Here is a 17048-nt window from a genome sequence, read left to right as displayed (position 1 = left end):
AACTATGACATTAGATTATTTCCGTAAGTCATCTCGATTCTCTGAAAGAGGTTCTCCATCATTCCCTCAGTTTTGTTGCTTCCTGACACTTCATCCTTAACATCACCAAGCAGGACGTATTAGTCATTCTAAGACAAGGCTTGTTTATGCTTGTACCCTGGGGTGACTGCTGAATGTTTTTGTTCTGCCATTGCTCACATGTTTGTTAGTCCCTGTTTACAGCTAAAACCTTAAGGGATGAATATCCTATCGTGCTGACTTCTGTGTGTGGTTGGCGCCGAGTTTGAGTTTGATGTGAATTGTTACTTTGATCATTTGAACTTTGATTCATACAGGTTGTGAAGGCTCAGTAACAAAACTGCCACCCTCTTATAATGCAGAAATTTGTTCTACTTGGGTGTGAGAATGGGGGCTTTTCTCCTTTATCTGCAGGTACACTAACTCAGGCATTCTTCAAAATCCTAAAAAAAATCAAATAAATTTCAACTAAAAACAATACTTAAAGAGTGCATTTACTTTATTGTTTACAGTTGGGGCCTAGCATGTGCTTTTGAAGGAAATTCCCTGACTCTCCTCACTGCTTTGGTATTTAGCATCATCAAGTATCTCAGAGCACATGAGCTAGGTTTCTTTTGGGTAGAACTAGACTGGAGGATGTGTCGCTAATGTGTTCCATCAGAAAACTGACATCCAATCCATGGACCAGACAAGAACTATCCCAAAATAAAAATAAAAATAAAACCCCCAAACAATTAAAAAAACCCCTTTCCACCACCAAAAAAATCCCTGAAACATGTATGGTATTTATGCTACAGGTTCTCAACACCAGTTGTGTTACTCCACAGATGTGCTTTTATTGGTCCTCTGTATCTGCTAAAGAAGATGTATGCAAACTGCTAAATTTTAATAGAAAAATGTAGGTGGGGTTTAATATACTCTTTGTATAGATAGCACCTTCACAATACCTCTCCAAACTTCCTTGCCAAACTCACTGTAATTTCTTTTCATAATCCTGTGTATGACTTCCTATATGCAAGCCTTTAAATAATATGAAAGTAGGCAGGCAAAGCTATTTTTAAAAGTATACTTTCTCACAGTGGGTAGAGTAATATTAAGAATTATGTTGAAATTTATTCTGCATTTGACACCATTGGCATGAGCTGTTGGTTTGTTGTTTTGGTTTCGGTTTTGGGTTTGTTGGTTTGTTGGTTTTTTTTTTTAAATATGGGTAAATATTCTATTCTGTAAATGCTTCTGGAAAGGATGCTGATTCGGAAGTGGAATTTATGCCCTGGATCCATCACTGATACAGTCTTTGGAGCTTCAGTGTCTTCAGCTAGCGTTACATGTCCTCTCACTTTATTTTTTTGGCATATTAGAATGATTACTTCTTTCTAATGGTATCAGGCTGCATTTTAGATATGAACCATGTATGGTTACAAAACCAGTAAATTTAATGAGCCTGGCTTAAAGGTTCCGATGTAACTTTTCAGAAATAGATTAACTCTTTGTTATTTTTATTTCTCTGCAAACTTTTTAAACTGGAACTTTCCATCTTTTTTGTACAATGCTATAAATATACCTCACCCCGCACACACACACACACACACACACACACCCCGCTTCCAATGAAAGCTGGAAAGGAAAATCTGGAGGCTTAAGTATAATACCAAATATCATAGGATATATATTGTTCAATCTTTCTACTTACGATCATATATGTTTTCTTTAAAAACTGTATTTTTATAGATTGGACATATGCACATTTGAATATGTTTACTGCAACTTTTATGGGCCAATGTTGAGCTGCTTTTTCCTTTTGAAGTCATGTCTTAGTGCTCTTGTATTATTTGTTAATACTGCTCAAACTGCAGAGAACTCGAGACACTTTGGGTAAATTGTTCAGAATTACCTCTTAAAACTTCAGTTACTACATTATGTATCTGCGGAACATTGCTATGGAATTGATGCTGTTTAATTACTGTAGACTGCAGCTCACAGTGTTGGCACTGTGGCTTGTTTGTTACATGTGATGATCACTTTATAAATGTCAATAAAATCAAGACAAAAACCTCTAGTGCAACCGGAAGTAACAATTCAGTATTTTCCTCATTAGTTTTGGCAGCAAAGTAGTCTTACAAAGCAGTATGCAATAAAACACCAGCCAACTGAGTCCCACACTGTGGCTATAATTACATATTTTTGCTTGCTAATCAGTAGAATTTTTCTGTGTACACTATTATACTTTAATGGTTCTGCTGCAACACCAAATTTACTACAATGTTCTCTTGAAGAAAATGGCACATAATGATTTTGTATTTACTACAAGAAGATATTAAACTAAATAATACATAATGATGCTGCACAGATTAACCAGCTCTTTAGTTCTTCTGTTCCTTATCTCTCTTTTAATAGTGTTTTAGGACAAACATAAAGTTATTTGGGAGGGAATTACCAGAATTACCGAACTGGTAAATATAGCCATCTGAGTGGGATGTCTTGTTTCTGACTCAAAAACTATTAGATTGTAATTTTAAGCTGTGCTTAGTACTTTAATTTCCCTTCCCACAACTCATGGAGCATAAGGAGGGTTGCAGCCAGCTCAGGTAAGTAATAAGTTCATTAATTACAGACTTACCTTTCTTGTAGGTTAAAAAAGCTTGTGTGGGATTTGATTAAACAGGCTGTTGGGTTATGGCCCTGTGAAGGGCTGGATAGCGAACAGCTCAGAGAAGTTCCATGTGCAACTTTCGGACTCTGAGTCTTCCATTAACTGTAAAGGTCACTTGCTATTATCAGGCTTTGTGTCCTTCCCCTTTCTTAAACTATTTTTCTCCAAAGTGATTGCACTGCAGAAAAAACAAGTACAGTGGGCAATGTGGAAGGCATTTTTTTAGTCTAACGCTCTTTCCATCATCTTGTTTTTTCTTCGGACCTTAAATAAATAAATAATTGCTGAAGAATTTTTATTCCTTTTCTTTTTATTCATGGTTATGCAATCACTTAAATTCCACTTGATCATTATGAATATATCTGACAATCGGAGGTTAGTATAATGCTTTTCCATTTACCTTGGAAACAGAACTTTACTGTCAGAGCCAATCTGTCCAGGAGTGGAAATGGAAGGTGGGGTCTGACGATGGCAGCTTGCCCCCTTTACTACGTGTACAGTTAATTATGTGTGAAAGTTGTGCCGATGCCTCTAATATTTTTATAGATTTGTCAGATTCTGCAATGCAATCTGACATATAAGTGAGAGTAAATAGTTTTTCTTCTGTATTTGATTTGCAGTATGAGTCTATATCAGGATATGATACTGTTTTTATAGAGGAAATTGTACTTAGTGTATGTGATATTTTTTGTATGCCGCTGGAAAACATTTAATATTTCAACATTGCTGAATGTCGATTGTGTCCAAGATCTTTTAAGTTATCTTTTGGCAAGCATTTGTCTTAGATGTGTTGTCTTAGATTTGTCATGGCCTCTCAACAAAAGGAAAGAATATTTGAGACTTTTTATGGGTAATTAGTTCTCAGGCTTGTGTTAAAAGACTGTCTGAAAGAACCTTGTTCATACATCATTTTCTGGTTAATCTCTGTTTACCTTTTTCTTCCCTTGTATTTATTCCATTTGAATTGTAATGTCTTCAATTGGATTTACCTATTGCAAGGCAATTTTTGTATAATTAATACTGTTAATTAATCTGGCTTGAAACAGCACTCCAAATTGAGAGGATGTTTCTGTGATTGCAGACTGAGAAGAAGTATCTCAACCAAGTTTTCTCCCTTCAGTGGTTCACGACAAAAGTAAATTAGCACAAGTGAACATGGTCCAGGAAATAAGCAAGCCAGCCGCTATTCAGTAAATAATTTGTAGTATTCCTATAGCCTGTTAAGCCTTACTGCAAGCAAGAGAATATCTCCTTGTTGATACTTAGTCTTATTCCTTTGTACATCCCAGCTGCTGCCCTAATTCAGAGTTTCTACAGTCCCTGGGTTTTAAGTCCCTTTTGAAGTATGCCCACAACTGGACATACTTTGCTTCTGTAACTAACCTTTCCTCTGTTTCTTTCTTCATCTTCTGTCTCTCGTGCATCGCTTAAACCTGCATGAAGATCCAGTGCTGTCGCATAGTCAAGCTCAACCTGTATGGGTTAGATGGGAAGGGAGGAGATGACTCTTGGAAACAAACAAACAAACAAATTGCTCATAAAAAATGTTCAGAACGTAATATTTGAAGTCCTAAGTCACAAAAGCTTTTTCTTGGCAGACCTACCCATCTTTCTTTTTCAAGATTTCTAAGGAAAGTGGGGCTATTCACCTTGCATCACATATCTCCTTTGTCTGGCTCAGGCTCAGTGTCTTCTCCCAGATTTTCTAAAAAAAAAAAAAAAATGTATTCTTTATTCTAGCAGTGATATATAGTGTTCTGGTGCTTGGTGCACCTTATAGCTGAAGAGAAACATCACATTCTCCCATGTCTGGTTCAGTTATATTTAGGTAGAAGGCGTATTTTGCTACAGAAGCCTTCAGGCTTCAAATCCACAAAGACCTATGTGAGAATGCCTTTGCTTCCATGTTCTCTGTGAAGAGACGGTCTTAGATGACATCTCCTTGCATTTCAGTGAGGAAAAAGTGGTTAACTTTCAACATTTTTTTAAACTTTAGTTTCAATCTACCTTTAAAACTCTTAGGAAAGACATGCCAACAGCCTGTTGGCAGGCACCACAGTTATAAGGCTCCCTTTTACACAGTCATTTTACAATTATTACTTGGTAGCCTGCTCTGTCTAAATCCTTGACCTGTGCCTGACAACCGCTAGCTGATCATAGTGAATAAATTTGTATAATCACTGTGTGATGACTGCTTAATAACTGTACTCCAAATATGCAAATACCTATTCTGGCTTAATACAATTCATCTGCCATGACTAGCCTGTGCGCTTAGATTTGCAAGTAATGGAGCATGCCATTGCAGTCTCCTGTCTTTTCATGCAGAGCCCTAAAAAGCTGAAACCTACAGAGAAGGAAAAGATGTATTACAAAAAAACTCAAAGAAAAATAGTTATTGAACAACAGAGATGAAGTGCTTGTCTTTGTTGTAAATCGGGGGGGGGGGGGGGGGGGTCAAACAAAAAACTTCCTTGAAGACTTTGCAGTAGTTTTTCTATTTTCACTCTCTTTTTCTAGGTTAGCAGCGTGCTTTTACTCAGAATAATCAGCAGTGTTTATTTCCTTGCTAATGGTGCTGTCCACATTAAACAGAGGATACATAGAATTGGAAGATACAAATCCAAATGCTTGCACGAGTCTGAGATGCTCACAAAAAAAACCCCCAAGGAAAAAGCATGTCCAGAGTGATACAGAAAAGATGTCTTGCTCAGACTTGTGAGTGGCCAGTACTGAAGGGTTGGAAAAATATTCTGTGGAAGCACAAAGGTACTTGTTTAAAAAAAGAAACAAGTGAGGGGCTGAAGGAGGCTGGCATCGTGGTCTGGGTGAAGGTGGGCATTGACTTTCCTGGGTGGAATTAGAAATAAGTGTTAAGCAGAGCCTAATTTGCAAAGGGCTGTGAAAGTGTGGGGGGAAAAGTTCTGATGTCATCTGTCTGAACATTTACATCACTTGTGTTCAAGGTGGTGCAAAACCCGAAATGGCAGGTTAAAGCTTAACTAATAGAATTTTATTTGTATCCCTAAACTGAGGAGTGCGAGGAGTGTAACTAACCCTCCCAATTTCATGCTCTTTCAGAGGGACACAGCTATCCATTTTTTCACATCGTCTTATTCTTAATCTGTTCCACATATGTTTTATTTTTTTAGTGGGCATAAGAAGAGTCTCTGATGCATGAAGTTGGACTTCACAGTGGTTTTCTTGATGAAGAATGAGAGTCCTGTAATAATAGCACACTAACATGAACAGAAGTCCAGGACAAAGTAGGCATCCTAGCAATGAAATGTAGATAAGCCCTTTTGTCCTTCCAATCTGTGCACTATCCAGCTGGAAATGAAGTCCTGTGACTGTCCAGGAGGCTGAGGAAAGGATTTTGCAGTCACCAAACCCATTTCTTCAGGGTGATACCGCATTAAAAAAAACTTGCACCTTCTTAATGGTCAGTTTGGGAAGCTGGAGGAGGAAGTAGAGATGAGCTGAGTTGGGTTTAATAGTGTAGAATAGCCTGAAATCTCACCAGGCTTCAGTTTATCACTTCTCAATAAACAACAACACGCAATTTTTCTGCTTGCTGCAGTGAGGTATTTAAGGCTTAGCTGTCTCATTTCCATCTGTAGAAGAGTGTGGTGTGTCAGGTGTCTCTAACACAATTAAAAGGAAGTGAATGGTTCTTTCACACATGCCTTAATGTCAGCATTTTGGACCAGGAAAAACTGGAAAAACACTATTGGAGCCTTTCCTAGTTCTTTTTTTCCTGCCAAAAGTGTGACATTCAGACAGGTTTATCAGACCCATGTTTCTCTGAGCCCTTATGCTGCTTGAGTGGGCTGACAAAAGTGTGAATCCTATTGACATTATAACTCTGTCTACAAAATTGGAGTGGAGCACTTGGAGACTAAGAAAGATGACGTCCTAAGAGTGAGATAAAACAAATGCTTTCTTTATTGCTTAGTTGTTTATGGAAGGAATTTACCAATCCTCATTGCTAGCGTGACAGAACAACTTTTACTTGGCTTTCATATATTTTTAATATGCATTTTTGATATCCCAAGATGCTTGACTAAAATAAAAAATCTGCCGAAATTTGTGAGTTTACTAGTGTTTTGTGTTTTTGTCAAAGTAAGAATGATTGGTTGTGTACAATAGATGCAGAACACTTAAAGTTTAACAGGTCCATGGTTAAGTGAGCTTTATTTTGAGTCATTGTTGACTTCTTCATTTCCATATGTCTTTTTGCCAGTTTATAGTTCAGACATCGATTATGTTGGGTCTTTCAGCTGCTTTTGTTATGCTTGAACGTGAACAGTATCCAGATTAAGGACAGCCTTCTCTTAAAACCACTAGTTAATTTCCAAATTTAATTTCCCGCACTTTTCACCATAGCAGGCAATAACTGATGGTTTTTAATGCTAAACTTGGAGGATTTCAGCCAAACAATATTCTAAAATACAAGTTTCCTGTGCATGACTTTACAATAAGGCTTACGCATGCCATTGTTATGAGTAGATTTCTTTCTTGCAGTTTCTACTGGAGTAATGGTTTTATTACATCTTATTAGTACTTTTCATTGAACTCAGTCTGCAGCATGGGTTAGTGGTTGGAGCTGGGAGGATCCAGAATTTTAATTCTGGCTGCAATGAGGCCCTTTGTGCAATCTCAAAATGTTGATTCTTAAATAAAGAATCAGAACATAGAGTATGTGAATTGCCACATTAGGTAATCAGGAGCTTAAGCATCAAGGCTTTAAACTTTCAGTGTAAATTTAACTCAGGTGTAGGCACTAAGAGTTTGTGAAAATAAGAACATTTAAAGAACTATAAATTTAGATTGTCGGTGATGAAAGGCAAACCTAATTCAGTGAAATAGCCGTCTCAAAATAAATAGTTCATCTGTGCTTTTTGTTTTTCAAATGGAGAATTTTAAGGCTACATCAGATCATGCTTTTAAACTCCTTGAGATCTTGGCCAGAAAGTACTGTATAAATGCTAAGTATTTAAAATTAATTATGTTGGAGGCCTATAAACCAGTGCATTGATTAAAAATCTTCAGTTCATTAAACTTCCCAATGGCAGAGGCCATCTCCGTAATATAAACTGCCGTTTCTAGCAGCGGCGGCCGACTGGCATCTGTGTTCTAATCTTTTTAAGATCCCCACCTTTGTTCATTAGACCAGCAGCTGTTGTCTCTTGCTGGGCAGGATTTATTTCCCCTTGACATCGGTCTCGGAGGTGCAGTTGCAACTTTGGCAGCACTTGATTCCAATGAACTTCCTAGAGGTGCTTTATCGGTTTTCCAAAATGAGGTTGCTTTTGGTTGTGACTTGGGTTTTTTGGTTGTTTTTTCTGGGGGGTTGGCGCATTTTTGGAGGGGTGTTTGGGATTTTTGTTTGTTTTTTTCTTTTTGTTTGGGGTTTTTTTCCTTGGGTTTTTTTTTTTTTCCTTTGGTTTCCACACACATCCTTGCAATGGGCATTTTTGAAACTGAGGATGTGTATACCAGAGGTGTGCTGCAGTCTGGGCAAAACAGCTTCCTCTTGTGTGTCCCTAGCAATGTATCTGATATAACGACATTTTTCTGGTTTTATTCCCTTCTGGCATTTGCCATGTGGAAGCTTCATAGATAAATTATGCACAGTTAACTCTCTTAAATAAGTAAATGTCCTGAATTTCCTAGTGAAAATGAGAAATTAAAATCTGGAAAAGCACCAGAGAACAGGAATTACTACAGAAAAAAAAAAAAAAAAAAGATTCTCGAAATATAACATGATAAATCTGCATATGTTGTTTATATCGTAACTTCAATTTATCCAGACTCACACACAAGGTCACAAAAGAAGTTTGGGCCTTATTATTCCTGGAGGAATTTGTATTTTTTTGCTGTGGTATTTGATTACCTTACCCTTTTTTATTACCATCTGCACTGCAAGGCTAGTTTTGCTGAGGTTTTTTTTCTTTTTTTTTTTTTTTAAGTAGCATCCCATGACACCCTTAATTCTGTGTTTCTTGTGCTTTTGCTTCATTTGCAATTTTAGGAGATTTTCTATAAGAAATAGATTTATTCTGTATTGTACATCGGTAAATTAGCTAGCTTTTACTACATAGCTTTAACTCTTTAATTCTGGAGAACAAACACAGTTGCTTTACAATAAATTAAATGAGAAAGAATTTAAGCATCCTTTCACGTGCAGTGAGAAAGATGATGTCAAAGATATCCGTATTTTTGTTTAACACATTGTTTTTAGTACACTGTCATTTTGCCTAGGAGTTATAGTTTGATTCTTGATTTTGTCGATGTATTTTAAGCAATTGTTTTCAGGTGACTTCTTTGTGCAACCAATACCACTGACTGCAGTAGCTTTGAAAAGACTTTTTCTTCATTAACGGCTTCTGCTGAATTGTTGGGAGAACAAAATGCTGTCCCTAGTGGCTCCTAAAACTTATGGATGCATGCAATGAGATTGCTAATATTATTTTTAATGAAAAAATGTCAGAGTAGTACTTTTAATAGCTTTACGCAAGCATGAACAACTTGAACTACAGAGTTAAATCTCAAGCTCCTTGAGCCATTCTTCAGCCCTCAAAATACAGTTCCTGTAAGCAAGTCTTCAAAACTAAGAAACCTCTTTCACATGCTCATCCAGCCAAGTCGTGGTGAAACAGTAAATATAGAAACCCCATTTGTGGGGGGTCTCCACACGTGACAGTGCAATGAATAATGGGATCACATTTCCAAAAACAAGTTGACCTGCTTAACTCTTTGCAGTAATCTGAAAACAAGTATTGTATGCTTTTTTTAAGGCACTTATTTTACATCAAGGTAGATTGTGGGGAGCATCAGGCTGCCTGGCAGGCCGTATGTTGGGAGTACGGAATACAGAAGAGAAGAGGGACCATCCTGTGGATATTTTCCACCTCACTGGTGGCCCCGGGCAGGATTCATTTAGTATTAATGCTGTCAAAAATCCTTAGAAATAGCTTGGTTTATAAGCATGAAACTCATATCAGGAGGCATAGTATCAATAAGGACGGTTAGCAGCCCTGTCTTTAGTACCTTCAAGTGTTACCAGTACTTAGACGTGCCAATTAATCATCACGCAGACCGGAGATGGGATTTCTTGTCAGTTATGATTGATAGTTTTGTCTGTAGGATTTTTCCACATCTTTCCCGTACTTGTGAAATGGCAGGTCACTTGTGTATATAAATGACCCGAAGTATAGATATGATTTCCATAAACCTGGAGAGGAAGACAGCCTGTAGAAAAAAGACATACTGTGAAGCAGAGTGATAGCTTTGAAGTAGCATGGCATTTTTCATTGATTGTAAAAACCAGTGATAATGCATAATTCCTTATCACCGTCCCATGACGCAAGTCAGATTTGACCGTAAGGGTCTGGGTTTTTCAGCCAGTTGCACAAAGAAATTCCAGGGAAGGAACGGTGGGATATGGTTGAACGTTTTCCAAATCTGTTTTGAAAAACGCAGATGAGCATCCATATATCAAACTGATGATACAGATGAAGTATACGAAACCAATATATCAAAGATTCCTCACTTTCCCATAAAAGTAATTTGGCAGCATGCCATTATTATCATGTAAATCTCTTCCTCCTTACTACACAATAACAATATATCTTTGGCCATCATTCTTCCCTCTTGAGGTTGATGCCGTTATCTGTAATTTCCATAAAGTTTCCATGTTAACAATGCTTACTTCTCTGTACACTCACATTACTAGTCAGTGCACACTTGCAGAAAACAAAATATCTCACGTAAATGTTTTGTGCATGCCCGTTCCATGTTTTTTTGAATTAATACAGCTAAGACATGTTTTAGCAGAGGCTGAAGTATCACATTTAGATTTGCTAATCCACTCTACCTTTGCCAATTTTTTTTCTTTGTTATGCAGAGTGCTCGTATTTGGCAAGATATTTTGCTGCTTGGGTTTTTGCTTTAAGGATTATCAAACTTGTGTAATAGCTTGTATATATTATTGGAAACATAGAATATTTCTAGCATGATTTACTGAGTTATATTAAATGGGAAATGTGTATGTAGATCAGAGGTCATCTCTGATTTAATAAAGTATCGTAGAAAAAAAAGGTTATTCAGAAAATTGTGGGTGGTTTGGGGTTTGGGGTTGGGGGTTTTTTTTGTTGTTATTGTTGGGGGTTTTTTGTGGTGGTTGTCCCCCCCCGCCCCCCCCCCCCTTCATTGTTCTATGTCATCAGTCACTGAAGTATGTCAAATGCTAATGTCTATGTTTCCATCTATGCCTGTCTAGAGTATTCAATCATTTTCTGTTATGCCACCTTTATACGGGAAGTATGCACGTTTACTTGTTTGGTTTTGGCAGATGTCTTCCATTTTCCTTGTCATATGTCAAAATTGGTTATGATGGAATTGACTTTCCTCTGTTAAGAATTTAATTTTTTCCCATTATGTTTTCACCTTTCTGGAGGCTGCTTCGATGGTAAAGACCTGGACATGGACCTGTGTGGAACTAGCTCCAGGAAACTAGTGATAGACCATCTGTATCCTAGCTGTATGTGCACTAAGAGCATGCTTCTTTCGTCATGAGATAGTTTATAGATGGGGAGCCTATGTGTTGGCCGTCACAGCTATCTGGCATGCAGTATGTTAACGTACTGGGTCTGTTAATCTATTACAGATTTAGAAGAAATGAAAAATCAGTGCTTCTACTTCCCTGCCAGAGGCAGTGGTTCCATTTTGCAGGTTCTGTTGTTTGGCTGTGCTCTGAGATGGACTTGGGTTAAAATGAATGGAGTTTGGGGGAAAAAAGGTTGATTTATCCAGATGATTTGGTTGAGAGTATAGCTGAACAAATAATTGTACAGACACTGCTCAGAGGAGGGTGCCTACTTGTTAGGGACAAGAAGGGGCTCAGGGGTAGATCATTAATTCACTGCTAATGGAATAGTTGCATCAACTGGTATCAGAAATAGCGTGGCCAGCAGGACCAGGGCAGTGATCATCCCCCTATACTCGGCACTGATGAGGCCGCACCTTGAATACTGTGTTCAGTTTTGGGCCCCTCACTACAAGAAAGACATTGAGGTGCTGGAGCATGTCCAAAGAAGGGCAACGAAACTGGTGAAGGGTCTAGAGAGCAAGTCTTATGAGGAGCGGCTGACGGAACTGGGGTTGTTTAGTCTGGAGAAACCTTATTGTTCTCTACAACTACCCGAAAGGAGGTTGTAGCCAGGTGGGTGTTGGTCTCTCCTCCATGTAACAAGCAATAGGACAAGAGGAAATGGCCTCAAGTTGCACCAGTGGAAGTTTAGATTGGGTATTAGGAAAAATTTCTTCACTGAAAGGGTTGTCAATCATTGGAGCAGGCTGCCCAGGGAAGTGATTGAGTGACCACCCCTGAAGGTATTTAAAACACGTGTAGATGTGGTGCTTAGGGGCATGGTTTAGTGGTGGACTTGGCAGTGCTAGGTTAATGGTTGGATTTGATGATCTAAAAGGTCTTTTGCAACCAAAATGATTCTATGATTCCATGACTTGAGCCCTTGTCCAGTACTTGTGAGGTGAAAGACTTCTTTTGTAAAGAATCGTGCAGAAAGTGCTAGTCCTAAGCATCAGTGCTGGTTTTATGTTAATATCTCAGGAAGTATTAATGTTGGTAAAGACTGTGGTGGTGGTGCTTATAAAAATATACTTGAGGTTTTAACGCTTACTGGTTTACTTATCCTGCTAGGTTTGGAAAAGCATTTGGTAATTAAGTTAAAATAATTAAATTGGATATTATGAGCACAGGATAGATTTCAAGCATTCTTTTTCCCCCTTGAGGTTACGAAATATTATTCTTGCATTAGTATCTTGGAGTCTGTTGAGCAGAGATTTGAACCAAAAGTTCAACTAAGGTAGAGTATGAAGACTTGGCATCTTGGCATAGGCAGCGCACAAGGAGCTTATGACTGGTGGCTTGGCATCCACATTCTTTTCAGTATGAAAGTTTTAGAAAATCTCACTGAAAGTGCAACATCACATAATTCTGTAAGAATCTGTCTAATAGAAAGTATGTCAAAATGCTGTTTTCAAAAGCAGTGGCACCATGTCCAGGATGAGGATGGAGTATTACAAGGAACAGTTTATCCAATTTTACTGTGTCATCTGAATATTAACTCTGGCATAGAACACCTCAAAAAAGGCAATTGAATTTTTAACACTTAGTAGAAGAAGGCTTCGTTCAGATAAAGATGTTATCTGCCCCTCAACTTGGGAATACGTGGCTTCAGGGAAATACTTAACACCTTGAAAAACCAGCTATGCCCTCAATGCAGAAAGGCCAGCTGTCGTTTCCATTCCAGCTTCAAAAAACATCTCGGGGTGAGAGAGTTACCTGGTCTCCCTGCATGCCGGTGGGCAGCGAATGGTCAGTAGGTATGCTGAGTGTCCAAACCTTATATTGGCCAAATTTGGCTGTGCTACCTTATAGCTACACAGGTTAGGCTATGAACAGATTACACGCATCTCTTGAAAATCCACCTCCGCTTGGCTTTTCAAACTTTTTTGTGGTTTAATTGCTTCAAACAAGCTGTTGGGAACTGCTGTAGCTTTAAACTGGTTAAATCTGAAATAAAATATCGAATGATACTCATACAGAATCATGCTTTCCTGTCTCCATAAGTATTTGTTTAGCCTATATACTTCAACTTATTTTGCCATTTTTGAATTGATATTGTAGTTTATATGATGATTATTTCTCATAGTTGAACTTCTTCATTACTGCTGACTTTGGGCATTACTGTAGTGAATATGTTCATGCACACAGTATTTCCCTTACTTTTTTTTGTTTCCTTTTTCTTAAACTTTTTGCCATAATTACAGTAAATGATTTCTTTGATTGCATGTTGAGAGGGCAGAAATGCTGTGCCAGCAGCCTTTTTTTTATTCTTTCTGCTGTTACTATTCTTTTGCTGGCTCCCGAGGGTAATAAGGTCTATGCACTCTACTAATTTTCTTGCATACTTAGCTGCAATTGCAACCTTTAGTAATTATTATTTAATTAACTCCAAAGTATTGCATGAATAATGCAAAAATAAAAAAATGTAAAAAAGAAAAAAGGTCAAAACAATGTATTTTTTAGATTTCAAATCCATAAGCATTATTTCTTGGAACTTTTGTATAAGGCATTAATAAGTTGGTGACATTAAATGGTCTGCACAATTATAGAAGTATCAGAGGCGTGTAGTAAAAGAGTGTTTGGCATTTAGCTGGGGATCAAATTTGTTTTCATAATTTGTAGGGAGAATTTCTTAGAGCCTTGAATAAGACCCTTTTCTAATATTGAAATTTTAATTCTGCTTTACCTTTTCTAGGTGTTTTCAGTTAGCAGAAGTCAACTAAATATTATTCTTTTGATAAATACATCGACTAAGTCTGGCAGAAAAATGTTTTGTATGTATTTGGATATCTACTTAGAGATCAGTAGGTCTGCGCCGTGAATGTAAAAATGAGCAGTAAACGTTTGTGACGGTGCATTTGTGTGAAGGCAACGTAAAATCTGGCTTTTAATAAAGAGAAGTTTCTGGGTTTGTTTTTGTAGTGGATGGCTGTATACACAGAGCTGCTGGGCCCTGCTTAGTTGCTGAATGTCGCAACCTGAGTGGCTGTGAGACGGGACAAGCAAAAATCACGTGTGGCTATGACCTACCTGCAAAATGTAAGTCAACCTTTCCTCAGCGTTTTCTTTTTGTTTTAAGCACGTGGAGCTGGGTATGCGTGCTTTATTTCCCTGTAGTCTAATTCAACAAGGTATTCATTTTACAAAATTAGCAGTGGGACTTAATTAAGCATGTTCTGTAATAATGTCTTCCCCTCAAAGCAATTCAGGCTTTTCTAAACGATTATTTCACCTATGTTATCCGATGAAAACCTACATGTCTCTAAGATATAAAGCATCTTTCATGTTTATTTTGTGCAAGCTGGAACATCTCCTTTCATATGCATAATAAAGGATTGAAAATGCTTTATGAAGTATGAACAAAATATACATTATCATATTTAAGTTCCATGGAGACAATTTTTGGAAATGTTGCATATTTCATATTCTCCATGCAGATTCCTTGATTGTGAATACTTTGAGAGCCAAGGAGATCAAAGTGATGTATTGTGTTTTCAGCTGCTACGTAGAGACTGATTGGCAATTACTGTGAAGGCATCTGTCACACTTTAGCTTTCAGCAGAGTGCAGCTCAGTGCTGGAATGTTTTTGCACGTTTTGGTTTTTTGAAAGCGGAATTGTCAAAATTCCCATCCTATTTAAAATAGGAAGAGGGCTATTTGACCTTGTTGCGTAAATGTTGAGCTTGTCTGGGAAAAAGTAACGTGATGACAGCACGTTGATCGGCCAGTCTATTATGTAAGAATAAAAATTAGTAAATCTCTGCAAGTTAGGATCTTGCAGAATAGTATATTAAGATATGATGATACAAATACCAAGAAAGCATTACGAACAGCACATAACTAGAATTCAAGATCTCCTTTTTTTATACGCAGTTTGCACTAGGAACATGGTTCATTCAAAAATATTTAGATCTTCTCTCTTAATTTGTTCTACACTTTTTAAATGTAAAATCAAATGCTTACTGCAGTAGCAGGTATCTTTTTAGGTTCCTGTAGCCCTTAACGCCTTAGGTAAAGAAGAAAATTGTATTCCCAGTCATTTGTTGGCACCTTCTACGATGATGATGAGAGCTACCAATTATTTCCTTGACAGTCATAATTGCTATATACGGGAAAAATTTGCTATATTTTATGCATAGTTTTACCACATGTTAATGGTTATTTATGAAAGGTTAATTTGACTGGAGGTCAGGGAAGTTGCTGAGAAAGATTCAATGTGGTAGTTGTGTTGGGTTTGTATATGGCCAAAATCTTCACCAGATTCCTTTAAAATGGATAAGATTGTTAGGCACTGCATTGTAATTTTCTGGGGATTTATGACATTTAATTCTTCCCCTTTAAAAAAAAATTATCTTGGGAGGGACAGAAAAGCTGCTCATCCATAGGTGCATAATTCCTCCCATGTATTTTAATGAGAGAAATTAAATAAAAGGTATCAAAGCAACGAGCACTGAACTGTGTTAGAGAAAGGGTCATGTTTGAGGTGGGTCCTCCCTTTAAATTTTATAGCAGTTTAATGGGTCTTGCTTAAGTTAACTTTGTAGAACAGGATCCTGTTTGAAAACTATAGGAAAAATTTTTGGTTTGTTCTTTATGTGGCACTAATAAACAAAACAATGAGAAAACCCATTATCACTTACAGTTGGAAATAAAACCTGTAACCAGACATAGAGAAAAGTCAATATTCTGCTTAATCAATATTCTTAGAAATTGAAATTGCATCAAAGACACATCTATTTGTATTTGCTCATGCATCAGCACGAGAGGGGGAAAGGATACACTAACCGACAAACAGGCACAGGGAGGGAAATGTACAGTTTGCATGCAGAGGCTGAGAATTAGATATTCTTGATTTCTTAGATTTTTTTCCTTTAAAACATATCTGTGTTCACCCACTGGTGTTTTCTTTTACATTTCCCTTGAGAAGCTTTTGATTGTAGGCTCATAAAATTATTGTACCTTTTAGACCATTCGTCTGAAAGTGCTCAAACAATCAAGACTCTGCCTTCATATTTTAAAGAGCTACAGAGCCACTGGATATCTTTCGTTTCTCTGTGTCACTTTGTCGTAATAGTATGACAATTTCACTGTGGAAACTATTTTACATCTCATTTTTGTGATGAGAGCAGCAACATGACGGGAGGTCCGGACTCCCCCATCCAGACGCGCTGTGATGCAATTTTGTGTGTCAGCAATTTGTTGGAGGTTATAGGTGAATGGATAACTGCCAGCTTTCACAATGAGTTTACTTTCCACTTATGTGTTTGTATATAGGAGACCAACTACAGTAATCCGTTAACAGTTTGAGTACTGCAATGACTATTTTGTTGTCTCTGCTCTTCTTGTGATTGTAGTTGGATGAATAATGTTAGTAAATGTGAAATGTATTTCCTAGCGTGATGAATTGTTATTTTTTTGGTGTCATTTAACGGAATTGTAAAATGTTACAGTCGTATTTCCCACCCCTGGGATTTTCCCATCTCTAGTTCTTGATCCTGAAATGCTTTGCTTGGAAGCAGTTTGCCGAAATCAGCAAAGCTGCTCTGGGACGGAGCAGCCGGCACGTGTGCTGTAGGAGGGAGGACTTGGGCTTTAGCTGAGGACTCCATGTTAAAGAAGATTTAGCATTCAAAGATCACGCAGCATATTGCTTTGCTTTATAGACAACTTGGAGGAAGTTGGAATTAAATTTGGCATGTGAAGGGAAGGTATGCTTTGTTAGGAAG

The 17048-nt window shown here is 37.6% G+C and overlaps 1 protein-coding gene across 1 annotated transcript in view; it reads left to right on the top strand.

The window, feature by feature from the left end:
* Positions 1 to 17048, top strand: part of MACROD2 (mono-ADP ribosylhydrolase 2) — an 889996-nt gene that overhangs the window by 258344 nt on the left and 614604 nt on the right. The window contains exon 5 of the mRNA XM_075749758.1: positions 14244 to 14360. Coding sequence (XP_075605873.1) covers positions 14244 to 14360 — 117 coding nt within the window. The remainder of the gene's footprint in view (positions 1 to 14243; positions 14361 to 17048) is intronic.

The sequence above is a fragment of the Balearica regulorum genome, chromosome 3 (assembly GCF_011004875.1).
Source record: "Balearica regulorum gibbericeps isolate bBalReg1 chromosome 3, bBalReg1.pri, whole genome shotgun sequence".
Classification (NCBI taxonomy): Eukaryota; Metazoa; Chordata; class Aves; order Gruiformes; family Gruidae; genus Balearica; species Balearica regulorum.
Note: the sequence above shows the minus strand (reverse complement) of the source record. Positions and strands in the feature narration are given on the sequence as shown.